Source organism: Sorex araneus, chromosome 6, assembly GCF_027595985.1.
Source record: "Sorex araneus isolate mSorAra2 chromosome 6, mSorAra2.pri, whole genome shotgun sequence".
Classification (NCBI taxonomy): Eukaryota; Metazoa; Chordata; class Mammalia; order Eulipotyphla; family Soricidae; genus Sorex; species Sorex araneus.
In genome coordinates this window covers 167,287,959-167,304,082 of record NC_073307.1, presented here as the reverse complement: position 1 = coordinate 167,304,082, position 16,124 = coordinate 167,287,959, and the positions used below count along the sequence as shown (strand labels likewise).

General features: G+C 67.1%; 1 protein-coding gene across 1 annotated transcript in view; it reads left to right on the top strand.

Annotated features, from left to right (window-relative positions):
* The window catches only part of KCNQ1 (potassium voltage-gated channel subfamily Q member 1), a 159,448-nt gene extending 144,658 nt beyond the window's left edge, over positions 1 to 14,790 (top strand). Inside the window, exon 15 of the mRNA XM_004603110.2 lies at positions 14,154 to 14,790. Coding sequence (XP_004603167.2) covers positions 14,154 to 14,384 — 231 coding nt within the window. The 3' untranslated portion in view covers positions 14,385 to 14,790. The remainder of the gene's footprint in view (positions 1 to 14,153) is intronic.
* Positions 14,791 to 16,124: the final 1,334 nt, after the last annotated feature.

The following is a 16,124-nucleotide window of genomic DNA, read 5'->3' as shown; positions in this document are numbered from 1 at the left end:
GAGCGACCACAGGGCTCCATGCAGTGACTGGGAGCTGGAGCGACCGCAGGGCTCCATGCAGTGACTGGGAGCTGGAGCGACCGCAGGGCTACATGCAGTGACTGGGAGCTGGAGCGACCGCAGGGCTCCATGCAGTGACTGGGAGCTGGAGCGACCGCAGGGCTCCATGCAGTGACTGGGAGCTGGAGCGACCGCAGGGCTCCATGCAGTGACTGGGAGCTGGAGCGACCGCAGGGCTCCATGCAGTGACTGGGAGCTGGAGCGACCGCAGGGCTCCATGCAGTGACTGGGAGCTGGAGCGACCGCAGGGCTCCATGCAGTGACCGGGAACTGGGGCAGCTGTCGGCCCCACGCAATGACTGGGAGCTGGGTGTTGTCTGAGTCCTGGGGTTGCACCATCCCTGCATTCCTGGGGTACTGTGATGATGATTCCTGTCGGCTCCTCTGTTCACTCTGCCCCTGGCAGGCAGGGTCTGGACACTTGTGCCTGTGACTTGCTTTGACCTAGAATCTTCTGCTTGGATGCCTGGTTTTATCCTGTATGTGATGTCTCGTCATGTGCCGGGCATTCCCCATGCAGCTGACATTATCTGTCTGTTGAAAATATTGTCGGAACCGAGCTGGGCTTCGGTTAGAAGTGGGTAAGGGACTGCACTTTCCCCTGTGAGTTTTTGTGTGTTAGGAAAGTTCTATTTTGTGACTGCCACTCTGGGTGATTTTCACAGAAAAAAGTTACCCAGAGCTGGGTTTGGTTTTAACATCCCAGTGTTAAGAGATGTTATGAAAATCTCTCCTAGTTGTTCAGTTGCCTGCATCTTTATTACTCTTCATTTTCCCAGGATTATGTTACTTTGCTAAAAGTTGTTCTGTACTACCAGCCCTTCAGATGACCAGGGTTTGCTTGATTGATCATTTCTGTTCTGTTTTTTTTTTCCTTTTTGGGTCACACCCGGCGATGCACAGGGGTTACTCCTGGCTCTGCACTTAGGAATTACCCCGGCAGTGCTCAGGGGACCATATGGGATGCTGGGGATCGAACCCGGGTCGGCCGCGTGCAAGGCAAACGCCCTCCCCGCTGTGCTATCGCTCCAGCCCCGATCATTTCTGTTCTGTAATGGAGATCTTTCTGCTTTTTCCCTTTAGTTTCTTGATTTGAAGGTGTGGCACACATTTGTCAGTCTTCCGTGTGTCTCAGGACCTTCTCTGAGTTCCGTTTGGCAGCACCCCGCGGGTCGGGAGAATTAGGGTAAGGCTGTTCTAAAGAGATTTGGAAGAGATTTAATTTCCACTTTCTCTTTCATCACAGAGTAAGGTTTTTTTTTTTTTTTGGACATCTGACACATGTCACCCTTCTCACTTTTAGTCCCTCGTTGCCAATTTTATTTCCAAACAAATTGTTGCGACTTTCCCACGTCTTCCTTGGGCCCCTGGTCAGGCGTTCGGGGGCGGGCGGGTTCCGCGTTGCACGTCCTTGGTTCCCCGGCTTGGGGCTGGGTCTGGGTCAGCACATGAGCCCACCTGTGGCTCCAGGTCGGCCCGCCGGCCACTCCCACCCGCTCGGTCAGCCCCTCCCTGTCATCCTTCTTTCCTTCTGGAAGGCTCTGGGCCCCCGCCTCCCCGTCCCGATGTTTCTTCCTCTTGCCCAGCACCCCCCGACGCCCCGTCTTGGGTCCCCTTCTGGAAGCTCCCTTTCACCCTCGCCGCCCTGCCCCTCCCATCCCCACTGTCCTGACGCTGTGGACGCCACAGGCCGGCCGGCCTGAGGACAGGCTGGCCCGGGACCCTCCGCCCCGAGATCACGCTGCGGCCTTCACCATCGCCCTGTTGGAAGCTGCCGTGAGGCCCAGGAGGGCCAGGCCGGTAGGGGTGGGGGTGGGGAGACTCGGGGCACAGGGCGTCTGGCTGGAGGCCAGGGAGCGCTGCTGGCGGGCGGCTGTCACCGAGGGGGCCGACGAGGAGGTGTCCCCGTGGCCTGCCGAGAGCCGGGGGCGCGCCTGCCCAGCCCCTGCCCTCCTGCCCTGCACGTGGCCCTGGGGGGCTCCTGCCCAGCATCAGGCTCGGAGTGAGGGGGATTGGAGCAGAAGGTCCCCGGGGAGCCGTGGGCGGGGGACCCCGAGGCTCGTGGGGACACAGCCCCCCCAGCCCTCAGACGGTCTGAGAATCGGAGTTTGGGGGCTTCTGCTCCAGCTGCGGGGGCAAGGGTGTGAGCACGGGGGATGGGGCCCCCAGCCGGCCGTGCTGGGGTGAGGGGTGCTGGCACGGTGCAGGAGCCTGCGTGGGCCCGGCCGCCCGGGTGTCCATGGCCGAGCCTGTGGTCTGGACACGGAGCCGGGGAGAGGCCGCAGACAGGAGCACGCGCCCGCCCCGGGCAGGCAGGAAGCGGGGGGCGCCTCTGCCCGGGGGCCTGGCCAGGCAGCTGCCCTCGCCGGACCACCTAGGGCACCGGGGCAGCGGGCCGGGCCAGAGCAGGCCGCTGGCAGGAGGAGGTCCAGGGCCCCAGAAAGTTCCTGGAAATGCAAACCCTGTGCTGGGTCAAAGGACTTGGTAAAAGGTTGCAGCGAATCTCCCGGAAAGGGGGATAAAGACAGAAAGATGGAAAATCCAAGAGAACAGCCAAGCACGGAAGCTCCGTCCAAGGAGCTGCAGGATCCACTGCCAGACATTCCAGGAAGGACGAGGGGCGGTGAGGGGGGGAGGGAGAGGGAGGAAGGGAGAGACGCAGGGAGGGAGGGAGGGAAGCAGAAGGAAGGAAGGAGAGAGAAGGGTTCAGGAAGGAGGGGAGGGAGGGAGGGGGAAGGGAGGAAGGAAGGGAGGAAGGGAGGAAGGGAGGAAGGAAGGAAGGAAGGAAGGAAGGAAGGAAGGAAGGAAGGAAGGAAGGAAGGAAGGAAGGAAGGAAGGAAGGAGGGAAGGAGGGAAGGAGGGAAGGAGGGAAGGAGGGAAGGAAAGGAGGAGGGGAAGGGAGAGAGGAGGGGGAATGGAGGGAGGAGGAAGGGAGAGGCCACCGAGAACCGGGCACCCCAGAGGGCTGCCCCCTCCCCCCAGCTGCCTGTGTGCCCAGAACATTCCCGAATCTTCAGGAAGAACCCGCAGCTTCTTCGGGGGCCGTGATTGGCCGCTCTGGGTCAGGCGGCCCCACAAAGGCGCCATAGAAAGCTCGTGGGCTCGCGGCCCAGACAAAGTGTCCATTGAGCGGGAAGAGGCCCGGGAGCGCTGAGGCCTCCGAGTCCATAAACTTCACTCTCCACACCTTTCCTGAGCCCCGAGCGGCCCGCGCCCGCGCCGGGCAGGGCACGGAGAGACCAGGGCGGCCCCCGGCGCTGGCCCAGGCTGGCAGGGGCTCCGGGACTCGGCCCGCGCCCTCCGTGGCACACGGGCTGCAGAGTCGCCACGGGGTGATCCCCGGCCACCCAGACGCCTGCAGACGACCAGGGCTCAGTCCCCGGGGCCACCGGGGGTCCCTGAGCACCGCCGGGCATAGCCCCAAACACAAGCACCCAGCGCCGGGCAGACGCTGACGCCCACCCCGAGAGCCACGGGGAGCCCAGGGAGAGGTCACGGGGCAGTGCTGGGGTCCCACTCCCGTGCACTTCACATGTGCACACATCAGTCTCTTCACACACACCCCTGCAACATTCATTCCCGTGCTCGGCCACACACACACACACACACGCACACGCACTCACATGCACTCACACCTGCACACCCATGCGTTTCCCCCCGCGTACACGCACACACACACGCACACCAGGGGACATTTGTGCCCCCGTGCTCACACCTGATGCAGCACGGGTGGACACATTCACACGTGCCACATCACGCATGCTTGCACCTGTGTTCACCCCCAGCACACACACACACGCACACACGTGCACAAGTGCCCACGCCGTGCACACGCGTCCAGACTCCCCTCCCCCGCGTCTGCTGTGAGTGCCCAGGGCATGGAGGGGGCATGGCTGGGCCCAGACAGGGGGAAGCCGGACCAGGTCAAAAACAGGAAGGAAAGTGCCAGAGCTATTTAGGGGGCGACATCCAGGGGGCGGGGGAGCACTGGGCGCGGGGGGAGGGGTCTGCCCTGGGTGAGCCGGGCCGCAGTGGCAGGGCTCGGGGGTGCCATGGGGAGGGCAGAGCCGTCGGGGCTGGTGCGTCCGAGAGGGGTAGCCGGGGCCACCCAGGGACAGGGCCCCACCCCACGCCCCATCTGCCGTGCTCCCCGCCCCCGCGGGTGCTCTCTGAGCACCGCGGCCCGAGGCAGGGGGCCAGGAGGTGCGGGCAGCGGTAGCGGCAGCTGTCAATCGGGCAGAGGGTCCCGGGGCCCAGCCCCACCATCTACACTGGGGTCCACGTGCAATCCGGGCCCAGGGCCGGGGCCGGGGCAGTCAGGAGGGCCTGACGTGGCCCCTGAGCAGGGCGAGGGCTGGGTGCAGGCCCGCCCCCACCTCACGGGCTCCTGCCTTCGCCCCTGGGTGTCTCTGGGGACTCGGTCCAGGGTGCCCCGACCCCGGGCAGCGGCGTGGCGGGTGGGCGGGCTGGGGGGGCCCAGAGTCGGGGTGGGCTATCCTGCAGCTGCAGGCGCCCGGTTCCCAGGCTGCACCCGGCCCGGAGGCCCCTCCTGGCCGACCCTCTGCGCCGGGAGCGGCTCTGTCCCCGCGGGCTGGCCCCGGCGGCCTCTTACCTAACCGGGCCGACCCATGCCAATGTCTTGAGTAATTATTGGGGGGCCGGCGGGGGGAATCGGCTCGCAGAGCCTCTGGGTCTCTGCTGAGGGAGGGAGGGAGGGAGGGAGGGCCGGCCTTTGAAGGATGGAGAGGGACAGCGCTTAACCCTTCGCCTCCCGGGGACCAGGGCCCCCCCCTGCACTTGGCGGCAGCACCCCTCCTCCCAGCCCTCAGCCCCTTCCCTCCCCTACTGCGGAGCCCCCCCCCCCGCCAGGGCGGGAGGACAGAAGGGGTGCGGCGAGCCGGGGCTCCCCAAGGCACTTCCCGCGCCAGCCCGGCCCGGCCTCCACCCAGCATTGCTGACACAGCAGCTCGCGGCCCTGCCAGGTGCCGGCCCCGGGGCCCCTTGCCGGGAGAGCCGAGGGCAAAGACCCCAGGGCCGGGGCGCGGGGGCGTGCAGACCCCCCTCCCAACACCCGGCCAGCCCGGCAGGAAAGAGCGGGCCGGACACGGCCCCCCGTGGAATGCGTCAGCCCCCCCCTCTCTCCACTCCCCACCAAGAGGCTCAGGGACAGGAGACCCCCGGCCCTCGACGGGCGAGGAGAGGGACCCCACCAAGTGTTGACACACGTCTGTCTGGGTGGACGGGGGGGGCAGAGGGAAGGGGCCGTGAGCCGCGCGGGGGGGTCGCAGCCACTCCCCGAGGAGCCCCCGGCCCCGAGCCAGGAAGTGCCGGGCCCCCACCGGCCCCCACCGGGCAGGAAGTCTCGGCCGTGGTCGAGGCAGGAATGTGCGGACTCGGGGCGGCGGGGGGTGCCCAGGCGGGCAGCAGGGAGGAAAGGCCGGTTCCGGACCCGGGGCCGCAGGTTAGAGCAGGAAGCCCGGGAGAGAAGCAGCTGGAAACTCAGCAGCATCGGCACGGGGCTGGCCGGGGGCCGCCGGCTCCTGCAGGACACGTCCCCACCCCCACCCCACGCCCGGCCCCGCACAAGAAACGCAGGCGACAGACGGGCGTGGGGTCTGTGCCACGTGCCCCCACACTCGGGCTCAGCCCCCGGCCCAGACAGCTGGGACAGGGCGGCGCTGAGATTCCGGCCTCTGTCTTCTCAGCCGGCGTCTCACGTACGGGAGCAAGGACCAGCACAGGAAGCGCCAGAGAGATGGGACAGGGGCTGCCGCGCTGTGACATGTGGCCAGCCCAGGGTCCATCCCCGGCACCGCAGAGGGGTCTCTGAGCACAGAGCCGGGAGTCAGCCCCGAGCACAGAGCTGGGAATCAGCTCCGAACACAGAGCTGGGAGTGAGTCCTGAGCACAGAGCTGGGAGTCAGCCCTGAGCACAGAGCCAGGAGTCAGCCCCGAGCACAGAGCCAGGAGTCATCCCTGAGCACAGAGCCAGGAGTCAGCCCTGAGCACAGAGCCAGGAGTCAGCCCCGAGCACAGAGCTGGGAGTGAGCCCCGAGCACAGAGCCAGGAGTGAGCCCCGAACACAGAGCTGGGAGTGAGTCCTGAGCACAGAGCTGGGAGTCAGGCCCGAGCACCTCTGGGTTTGGCCCACGAGAGACAGAGACCGACATGCAGCTATGCTGAGGGGCAGCGGCCACCTGGGGCAGGGGGCAGTGTGTGGGCTGTCCTGGGACGTCCCCGGGGTAGGCGCCGTCCGCGGGGCAGGGCAGCAGGTGAGGGTAAGGGGCGTCCAGCCTGCCACGTTGCGCGTGGGGGGCCCGCCGGGAGCCCGCTGGAGCTGGGGCACGAGCCGGCACTCGGCAGACAGCGGCCATGGGGTCCGGCCGGGCTGGCCGCTGTGTTGGTGACGGGGCCAGGCCCGTTGCGGTCAGCGGGCTCCGAGGGGTCCCGGTCTGGGCTGCCCCTCCCTGCGCTCTGCAGTGGGGAGCTGCCCTGGGCACCGCGGCCGGGCCTGGCCTCCTGGCCTCCTGCAGCCCGTGCCGGCCCCGGCCGTGAGGGGTGGGCGGCCCGGCTGGAGCAGCGTCGCCGGGTCTCTGCTTGGCCTGGGCCCCCTCCGGCCCCCGAGAGCCTCCAGGCTCCCAGCCCCGGAGAGGCGGGGGCGGGGCTCAGGCCAGGCGGGGGGCGCAGCCCCCTGCTCCCCCAGGGTCTCCAGAGGAGCCCGGAGGCCTGAAGGCAGCCGTGCCGGGTGCCCGCCTGGGGGCTGAGGGACCCCCAGAGCGGGGCCCGGCCAGAGGGGGTGTCCTCAGTGGCAGGCTGGGGAGAAGCCGGGGGCTTCCCGGGACACAGCCGCCCCTGGACCCTGGGGTCTTGGGCCCAGAGCCACCCCCCAGGCTCTCCTGGGTCCCCTCCGAGGGCCTGTGGGGGCAGGGGAGGCAGCCACGGCCGAGGAGGCGACCCCGGCAGGGCTGTGGCGCAGGGGGAGACCGGCGAGGGGGCCACGGGCCCGGGGCTGGCAGGGGCCCACAGGAGGGGGGGGGACAGGCCGCCCCCGGGGTTGGAGCCGGGGGAGACTCAGGCCCTCCGGGTGGGGGTGGGGCCACGTGCTGCCCCCCAGAAGGCGGCTCGGGCGTGCAGGAATCTGGGGCTGGCCTGGCCGGGAAGTGGAGTCGGGGCCTCTCGGGGAGCCGGCGGGAGGGGGAGGGGCGCCACGCTGGCCGGGGCGGGCCGGGGGCTGCCGCCCGCCTGCCGGGATTGGCTGCAGCTGCAGCACAGCCCCCGAGTCACGGGGCCCCCGACTCCGGCCAGGACCGAGAGGGAAGGCGGAGAGAGGGCCCCCTCCTCCTCACAGCCGCAGGCAGGGAGCCCGCGTGCCTGACGGCCACACCCAGCTCACACTCGCGCACACGCACACTCACACTCACACACTCACACCCATGTACACACATGCACACACACTCACACTCACACATGCACACACCCAGCACTCAGACTCACACACTCACGCACACACACGTACGCACTCACACAGTACACACTCACACACATGCACACACACTCACACTCACCCATGCACACACCCAGCACTCAGAGACACACTCACGCACACACATGTACACACTCACACAGTACACACTCACACCCATGTACACACATGCACACACACTCACACTCACCCATGCACACACCCAGCACTCAGACTCACACACTCACGCACACACACGTACGCACTCACACAGTACACACACACATGCACACACACTCACCCATGCACACACCCAGCACTCAGAGACACACTCACGCACACACATGTACACACTCACACAGTACACACTCACACCCATGTACACACATGCACACACACTGAACTCACTCACCCATGCACACACCCAGCACTCAGACTCACACACTCATGCACACACATACGCACTCACACAGTACACACTCACACCCATGTACATACATGCACACACACTCACACTCACCCATGCACACACCCAGCACTCAGACTCACACACTCATGCACACACACGTACGCACTCACACAGTACACACTCACACCCATGTACACACATGCACACACTCATTCACACTCACCCATGCACACACCCAGCACTCAGACACACACTCACACACATATGCACTCACACAGTACACACTCACACCCATGTACACACATGCACACACACTCACTCACACTCACCCATGCACACACCAGCACTCAGAGACACACTCGCACACGTACACACTCACACAATACACACACCCATGTACACACATGCGCACACACACACCCATGCACACACCCAGCACTCAGACTCACATGCACACACATGTATACACTCACACACATGCACACACAGCACTCACACTCATGCACACACGTATATATACCCATGGACACACATGTACACACTAGCACACATGCACATTCACGCACATGCACACGCATGCATGTATGTGCTTGTTTCCTTGCCCACACATACACACATGCACACTCACACGCTCACACACACACATGTGCTCACGCACATGCACTCACACACATGCACAATTTGGCTTGTTCTTCCCCACACTCACGCACACATCCTCTCACACATACTGACGCCCCATGCACTCAGACCCCAGCCGCTGTGTGGTAGGTCTGCAGGGATGGGCCTGGGGTCTCTGGGCCAGCCCCCTAGTCCCTGCCCACAGCTTGCCAGCCAGCAGGGCCCAAGTCAAACCAAACGTGGGGCTTTAGGAGTTGGGAGAGCAGCCCAGGAATCCCATCATGGCTGCTCCTCCAGTCCCTGTACCCACAGCAGGTGCAAAGGGCCTGGGGCAGAAAGGAGAAAGCGAGGAGGGAGCAGCCGAGACAGGGGCACAGGCCTGGCCCTGGGCATGGGGCACTGCCCAGCTGGGGCGCCTGTCCCCGTGGGCCGGGGCTTCGCTCCTTCAGCGTCCAGCCTGGCAGCCCCCACGTGGCAGCGGCCTCTGCAGCTTGAGAACCAAGTGGGGTCTCTGGCCTGACCCCCGACTCACGAGAAACCTGGGGAAGGGCAGATGGGGGACATGGCGTCCACGGGAGACAGAGGTGTGGACACCACAGACCCGAGACACGGCAAGGGGCCTGCGGGCGTGTCCTGGCGAGTCTGGGTCCGCAAGACCGGGGGGGGGGAGGCCAAGTCTGAGCCCACAGCGCGGGGGACCAGCGTGGACGGGGCCCTGCGGACTGTGGGCAGCGGGACTGGCCGGGGTCCGAGGACGCCCACGGGAGCTGTTTCCTAAGAAACTGGCTTTTCTGCGAGAATGTTCCCGGGCGCATCCGCGGGCGCACAGCCTCGTAGACAAGCTCCTTCCCGAGGGTCCTGTGGCCAGCAAGGGCCGAGGAGGCGCGCGGAGGGGAGGGAGCTCTGGGCACCCCTCACCCGGGGAGACCCCGCCCGCCGCCGCCGGCCGGCCCCACTGCAAACGCAGCTGCTCGAGGCCACAGGCGCCCGCTGTCCACCTCTGTCCTCGGGGGAGGCCCTGGGGTCTCCGGATGGCGTGTGGGCCATGTGGGCCCAAGGGGGGCTCAGGGAAGCTTCTGGAAGGAGCGGAGGGTGCCCGGGGGAGGCACGGGACAGAGTGCGTGGGACAAGCAGTGCCCGGGAAGGAGGCGGCACCGTGGGGCGTGGGGGCTGGGGGCGGCCTGCGGGGGTCCTCCCGGCCTGGCCCACAGCCTGCCGCGGGGGGGGGGGCCCAGCCCCTGTGCGGGGGCGGCTGCAGGTGGGTCCCCGCCACAGCCAACACAAACAGCGGCCAGCCTTGTTCCCGCCGCCCGAGCCAGCCTGCAGCCCATTGGCCGGGCCGGCCGCCTGACATGGGCAGGGAGGGCGGCCGGACCCCCTTGGGGCCCCGGCGAGGGGCTGGCTGGCCGCGCCCGCCAGCCCCGGCCAGCCCCCACCCCCACCAGGTGGCCTCTGCCCGGGAGCCCAGGCCCCTGGGGGGGGGCAGCCTCAGTGGCCGGCCCTGCGCTTCCCCGGCCCAGCTGCTCCCGCCCAGGGCCGCTCCCCGCCCCCACCCGGCTCTTCCCGTGGGGGGAGGGGAGCGAGCCACAAAGACGCCCTAAAGAGTCGGGCGGTCTGGGGGGCGAGGTGAGGGCGTGAGCGAGAGTCCAGGAGGACATTCCAGCCAGCCGGGCGGGGACGCGGGAGGCCCGTGGCCAGTGCATGTCCTTTGTTTGGAGCCGGGGGGCTGCGGGGCCGAGACGGCACCCGGGAGGGAGAGTCGGGTGCCCCCCACCTCCAGACAAGAGGCCCACGTTGGGGGCGTCTCAGAATGCCCTCGGAGAACATTCTAGAACACATCCCTCCGTGCAGGGAGGCAGAGCTCCCGCAGAGTCGGGGGGAGATGGCGGGTCAGACCCCGCTGCTCGTGAGGCCCAGAACCGGGGCCCCCACCCCAGTAGCCAGCAGCCCACGGTGCCTGTGTGCGTCAACGGGCTTCTGGAACCTTCTGCAGCAGCTTCCAGAACATCTGGCCTCTGAGCCCGGGGGTCAGCAGGGGTGGCCAGGGTGCTGGCCAGGGTCTCCCTGGAGCAGAGTTTGGCCGGGCAGCACAGGTGGGGACACTGAGGACGTGGCCTTGCAGGGTCACAGCCCCCCCCCCCCGGGCCTGAGGTGACGGGCGCGCGGGGCCCACATGGGGCACTGCGCCGAAAGCAGCACCTCCGGGTGTCGACTCCGCTGGCAGAGGGCCCCAGTCTCTGATCAGAGCACAGGGCGGGTAACACACGACCATACAGCACACACAGCACACACAGCACACCAACTGCACACAGCCGCACACAGCACACACAGCACACAGCCACACACAACCACACACAGCACACACGCACACACAGCCACATACAGCACACACATGCACACAGCACACACAGCCACACACAGCACACAGCCACACACAGCCACACACAGCACACAGCCACACACAGCACACACAGCACACAGCCACACACAGCACACACAGCACACAGCCACACACAGCACACAGCATACATGCACACATGCATACAGCACAGAGAGCACACCCAACTGCACACAGCACACACAACACACACATGCACACAGCACACACAACACACACATGCACACAGCTGCACACAACACACACATGCACACAGCACACACAACACACACATGCACACAGCACATACACGCACACAGCCACAGCTGCATACAAACACACAATCACACGTGCCGGCTTTCCTGACTGGCTCGGCTGCTGCTGGTCTGAGCCGAGTGCTTGGGCTGGCCTGGTGTCCGCCCTCACCTGAGGGTCAGCCCGTCCTGCGGGAGCACCGGGGCGGGGGTCCGGGACACGTGCCCTGTCACCAGCTGGGGTCTCGGGGAGGCCCTGCCCTTCCGTGCGGGATTAGCCACGTGCCCGTTGCTGCACCAAGGGTGGCACCTGGGCCCCGCCCCGCCCCGCCCAGCGCAGAGGGCCACGGTGGACGCCTCAGCTCAGAGACGGCCTCGTGCCGGAGCCCGGCACCTTGGGTTTGCCCCGGCCCTGGGCATGGCCTCTGCCCGCTCTCTCCCGGCCTGTCCTTCTGGCCACTCTCTGCCCAGGTCCCCAGTCCTGCTCTCCATCCCCAAGAGCTGCGTCCAGCCACTGGTGCCCGCGAGGTTTGTGGGTCTGTCCTCTCGCACCCGTGTCCGTGCAGCAATGCCCAGCACCCTCCCCGAAGCTGGCCTGCCCACACGGGGAAGCCGGGCCCCTGGGCCAGGCAGTGCGGCAGCTGGCAGCCCCCGGGGGGTCCCAGGCGGGCCCCATCCTCAGTGGGGTCTGGGAGCTGCCACCGAGCTGGGCAGCCTCAGGGCACGAGGCACGGGGGACCCTGTGGGCATCAGGAGGACATCGGGGTCACTGGGGGGCCCTGGGGAGACCGGAGGACCCGGTGAGGGGAGGACTCGGGTGAGGGAAGGTCTGGGTAAGGGAGGACCCGGTGAGGGGAGGACTCGGGTGAGGGAGGGGCTGGGTAAGGGAGGACCCGGTGAGGGGAGGACTCGGGTGAGGGGGGGTCTGGGTAAGGGAGGACCCGGTGAGGGGAGGACTCGGGTGAGGGAGGGTCTGGGTAAGGGAGGACCCGGTGAGGGGAGGACTCGGGTGAGGGAGGGTCTGGGTAAGGGAGGACTCGGGTGAGGGGAGGACTCGGGTGAGGGAGGGTCTGGGTGAGGGAGGACCCAGTGAGGGGAGGACTCGGGTGAGGGGAGGATTCGGGTGAGGGAGGGTCTGGTGAGGGAGGACCCACGTGAGGGAGGACTCGGGTGAGGGGAGGACTCGGAGTGAGGGAGGACTCTGAGGGAGGACCAGGGTGAGGGGAGAACACTGGTGAGGGAGGACTCAGTGAGGGGAGGACTCAGGGAGGATTCTGGGTGAGGGAGGACCCATGTGAGGGAGGACTCGGGTGAGGGGAGGACTTGCAGTGAGGGAGGACTTGGAGTGAGGGAGGACTCAGTGAGGGAGGACTCTGGGTGAGGGAGGACCCAGGTGAGGAAGGACTTGGGTCAGGGAGAACTTGGGTGAGGGGAGCACTCTGGGCTGATGGGAGGACTCGGGGTCACGGGGCCCACTCCCGCTCCCAGTGGCACCCAGGAAGCCCCCGAGCGCTGGCACACCTGGGTTCCCAGCAGCAGCTGCGCTGGGGCAAGCGAGACGGCCAGCTCCCTCCCGGGAGTGCTGGGAACCCAGTGCCTGTACCCGTATGTGGGGGGCCCAGCGTCTGTGCTGGGGGGCCCAGCGTCCCTGTGCTGGGAGCCTCTGGCCCGCACCAGCCGCAGACGTCCAGTCCGGGGGCCCAAGGTGTGGCGCCTCCCCTGCCCCCACTCGCAGCTCCGAGGGCACCGGCTGCCCCTCCCTGCCCGCAGGGCCCGCAGGCATCGCCCTCTGGGTGTGTGGAGGGGCTGGGAGTGGCAGAGGGGGTGTCCCTCCCACCCACGGGTGCTCATGGTGGGCTTGCCCTGGGGCCTCGCCTCACATCTCTGCCCCTTGGGTTCGAGATGATTTACTGCAGTCAGTATTCCAACACCAGTCCCACCACCTTTGCACCGTCCCGCCTCCGTCATTCCGGTTTTCCCAGCCACCCGCAAGCCTAGAGCAGGCACTGAATAATTTAGTTCATATTGCTTGTTATAAATAATTCGTCCAAAATGATCAAAAGATGTTTCCTTAGAAGAAGGTGTGTAGGGGCTGGAGCAACAGCACAGCGGGGAAAGCGTTTGCCTTGCACGCAGCCGACCCAGGTTCGATTCCCAGCATCCCATATGGTCCCCTGAGCACCGCCAGGGGTAATTCTTGAGTGCAGAGCCAGGAGTAACCCCTGTGCATCATCGAGTGTGACCCAAAACGCAAAAAAAAAAAAAAAAACAGAAGAAGGTGTTGGAAGCTTGGCGTGTCTCAGCCTGGAGCCCTTGCAGGAGAGATCACTGACGTGCAGCCCCAGGTCAAGCCTGGTGTGTTCAGATTCTCTCTTTTTGATTTTGGCTTTGCACTCCTGGCTCTGCACTCAGGAATCACTCCTGGCGGTGCTGGGGGACCCTATGGGATGCCAGGATCAAACCGGGGTCAGCCGCGTGCAAGGCAAACAAACGTCCTCCCTGCTGTGCTGCCGCTAAGGCCCGCTGTGTTCTCTTCTTCGAGACTGGGTGCCTTCAGCTCCCGGCCCTCGGGGTGAGCTGCTGCTGCTGTGTCGGGGGCAGAGTTGAGATGCCGCATTTGTGGCCACATGCTCCAGGAATTCGAAAGTTTTTAATGGGGCGACGCAGCTGGAGTTACACGTTTAACTGGGTGGTGACACTGGGTGCCCCTGGCAGCAGGCCTGGTGCGGGGTCTGGAAGCGTCTGCAGCTTGTTGAGGCTTTCGAGAGTTACTCCTGAGTCTCTGGGTTGTGGTGGGTCAAAGAGCTTATTTGGCGCCAGAGGCAGCTCATGGACGCGGCTGCCGGCTTCCGGAGGAGCAGGGGTGCGGGGGGAGGTCACCCATCCCCGACCCGGGAGCGCCTGGAGGTTCTGGTACAGAACCCGCGGGCCTAAGCACTTTGCCAGTTTCTGACTCTCCCCCCCCCCCCGCAGATGGCTCAGCTGGACCAGAGGCTGGTGCTCGTCACGGAGATGCTCCACCAGCTGCTGTCCCTGCACCAGGCCGGCCCCCCGGGCCACCGGGCCCCCCTGGGGGGTGAGCCCCCAGCGGTCCTGCCCTGCCGTGGCGGCTCTGTCCACCCCGAGCTCTTCCTGCCCAGCAGCGCCCTCCCCACCTACGAGCAGCTGACCGTGCCACCCCGGAGCCCCGACCCGGCGTCCTGACGGGGACTGGGGTGGGCTCGGGGGGCTCGGGGGGCCCGGCAGAGGCAGCCCGGCTGCCGGCCACCTCCTCACTCCCTCCTCCCACGGCCCCAGACGCCAGTGTAGCGGCCACTTCCGGCCAGTGGAGTCCAGCACTCGCCTGTCCGCTCCGAGACCACGGCCCCACCGGCCCTGTGATGACCGGGTCAGTGGCGGGGCCCAGCTGCACCCGTGGAAGGCCCTGGAGAAGTGCTGGGGGCTGGGGGCTTCCGTGGGGTCCAGCCGGCACACCACGCCCAGGGCCCAGGCCCCGCGGACAGCGTCCCTGTGACAGGAGAGAAGAGACACCGCCACACCCCAGCGGCCAGGCCTGACCCCTCACAGCCGCCCGGGGGGGTGACCTCGGGGAGGGCCTGGGGGCCCAAATCCCAGCACCCGGGAGGGGCCGCAGCCAGCTCCCGCCTGCCCGAGGTCTGTGGTCTCCCAATAAACCGTTCACAGGGTGATGCTGCACTGTTGGCCTTGTTGCGGGGACGGGGCACACGGGGAGGACACGGGACAGAGGGGGACACGGGGGAGGACACGGGACAGAGGGGCACACAGGGGAGGACACGGGACATCGGGGGACATGGGGAGGACACGGGACATCGGGGCACACGGGGGAGGACACGGGACATTGGGGCACATGGGGAGGACACGGGACATCGGGGCACACGGGGGAGGACACGGGACATTGAGGGACACGGGGAGGACACGGGACATCGGGCACACGGGGCCGGGGGCTTCCCCGACTGTTGCTGCACCGGCCCAGGCCCAGCGCCCCTGTCCCCCAGCCTCACGGAGTGGTCCCGGGAGCCGGGGTGGGTGGACGCAACTCAGCTCCCTGCAGCTGTCCCCAGGGGCGGCCCCGTCCTGAGGGTCACCCCTCTGCTGGGATGCTCCCGCCTCACCCCAGCCCTGGAACAGACTCCAGGGTGCCCCCTCGGCGGCCGGCTGAGAAGCCCAGAGCGCCGCCAGCCCCGGCCAGCACCCCGGGGTCCCTCCCCCGGCCGCGCCCCATGGCCCCGAGGAGGCGGCGGGCAGTTCCCGGGAGCCCTGCGGGGCCGCCGTGCCCGTGTGAGCGGCCTCGTCCCGCCGAGCCCTCCCTTGGCTCTGGGCGGGAGATGCGAGCACCTGAAATACAGCCCGATTACGGAATTAGCTCGTTAGCGCTGGCGTCCGGGCGCCCGTGCCCACCCGTGCCCGCTGTCTGAGGGGACAGATGGTGGCCCAGGCCGCCGGGCCCGTCGCATTCCTTCACTCTGTCCCCGAATCCTGACCCAGGCGGCACACGGCCATCTGCTGCATGACACCGCCCGCGGGCCGGACAATGGCCGGGCAGCCCTCTCCAGAGGCCGGTCACCCCGGCAACCGCGGCCGGCCGCCCCGCCCCCGCCCGCGCCAGCCTTTGTGGGCGTCCGGCCGGCCGCCTGGCCGCCTGCGCTCACGGGTGTCCCCGCCCGGCCTTTGTCTCCACACTGGACACCCTCCCGCAGGCCCGTGTCCACGGGTGCCCACAGCCCCCGCCTCCCTGCCCCCTGCAGCGGGACTGGGAGGGCACCCGGGGACAGGCCCCCCACGGCGGTTCCCGTCCTGGGGCCAGGGGTCAGGTGGGAAGGGCAGCGGGGCTCTGCCCACAGTCCACTCGCGGTGGGCGCTTTCTGCAGACGTGATGTCCCTCTCTGGCGGCTCCACCCACGCGGCCGGGACCCAGCGCAGGGG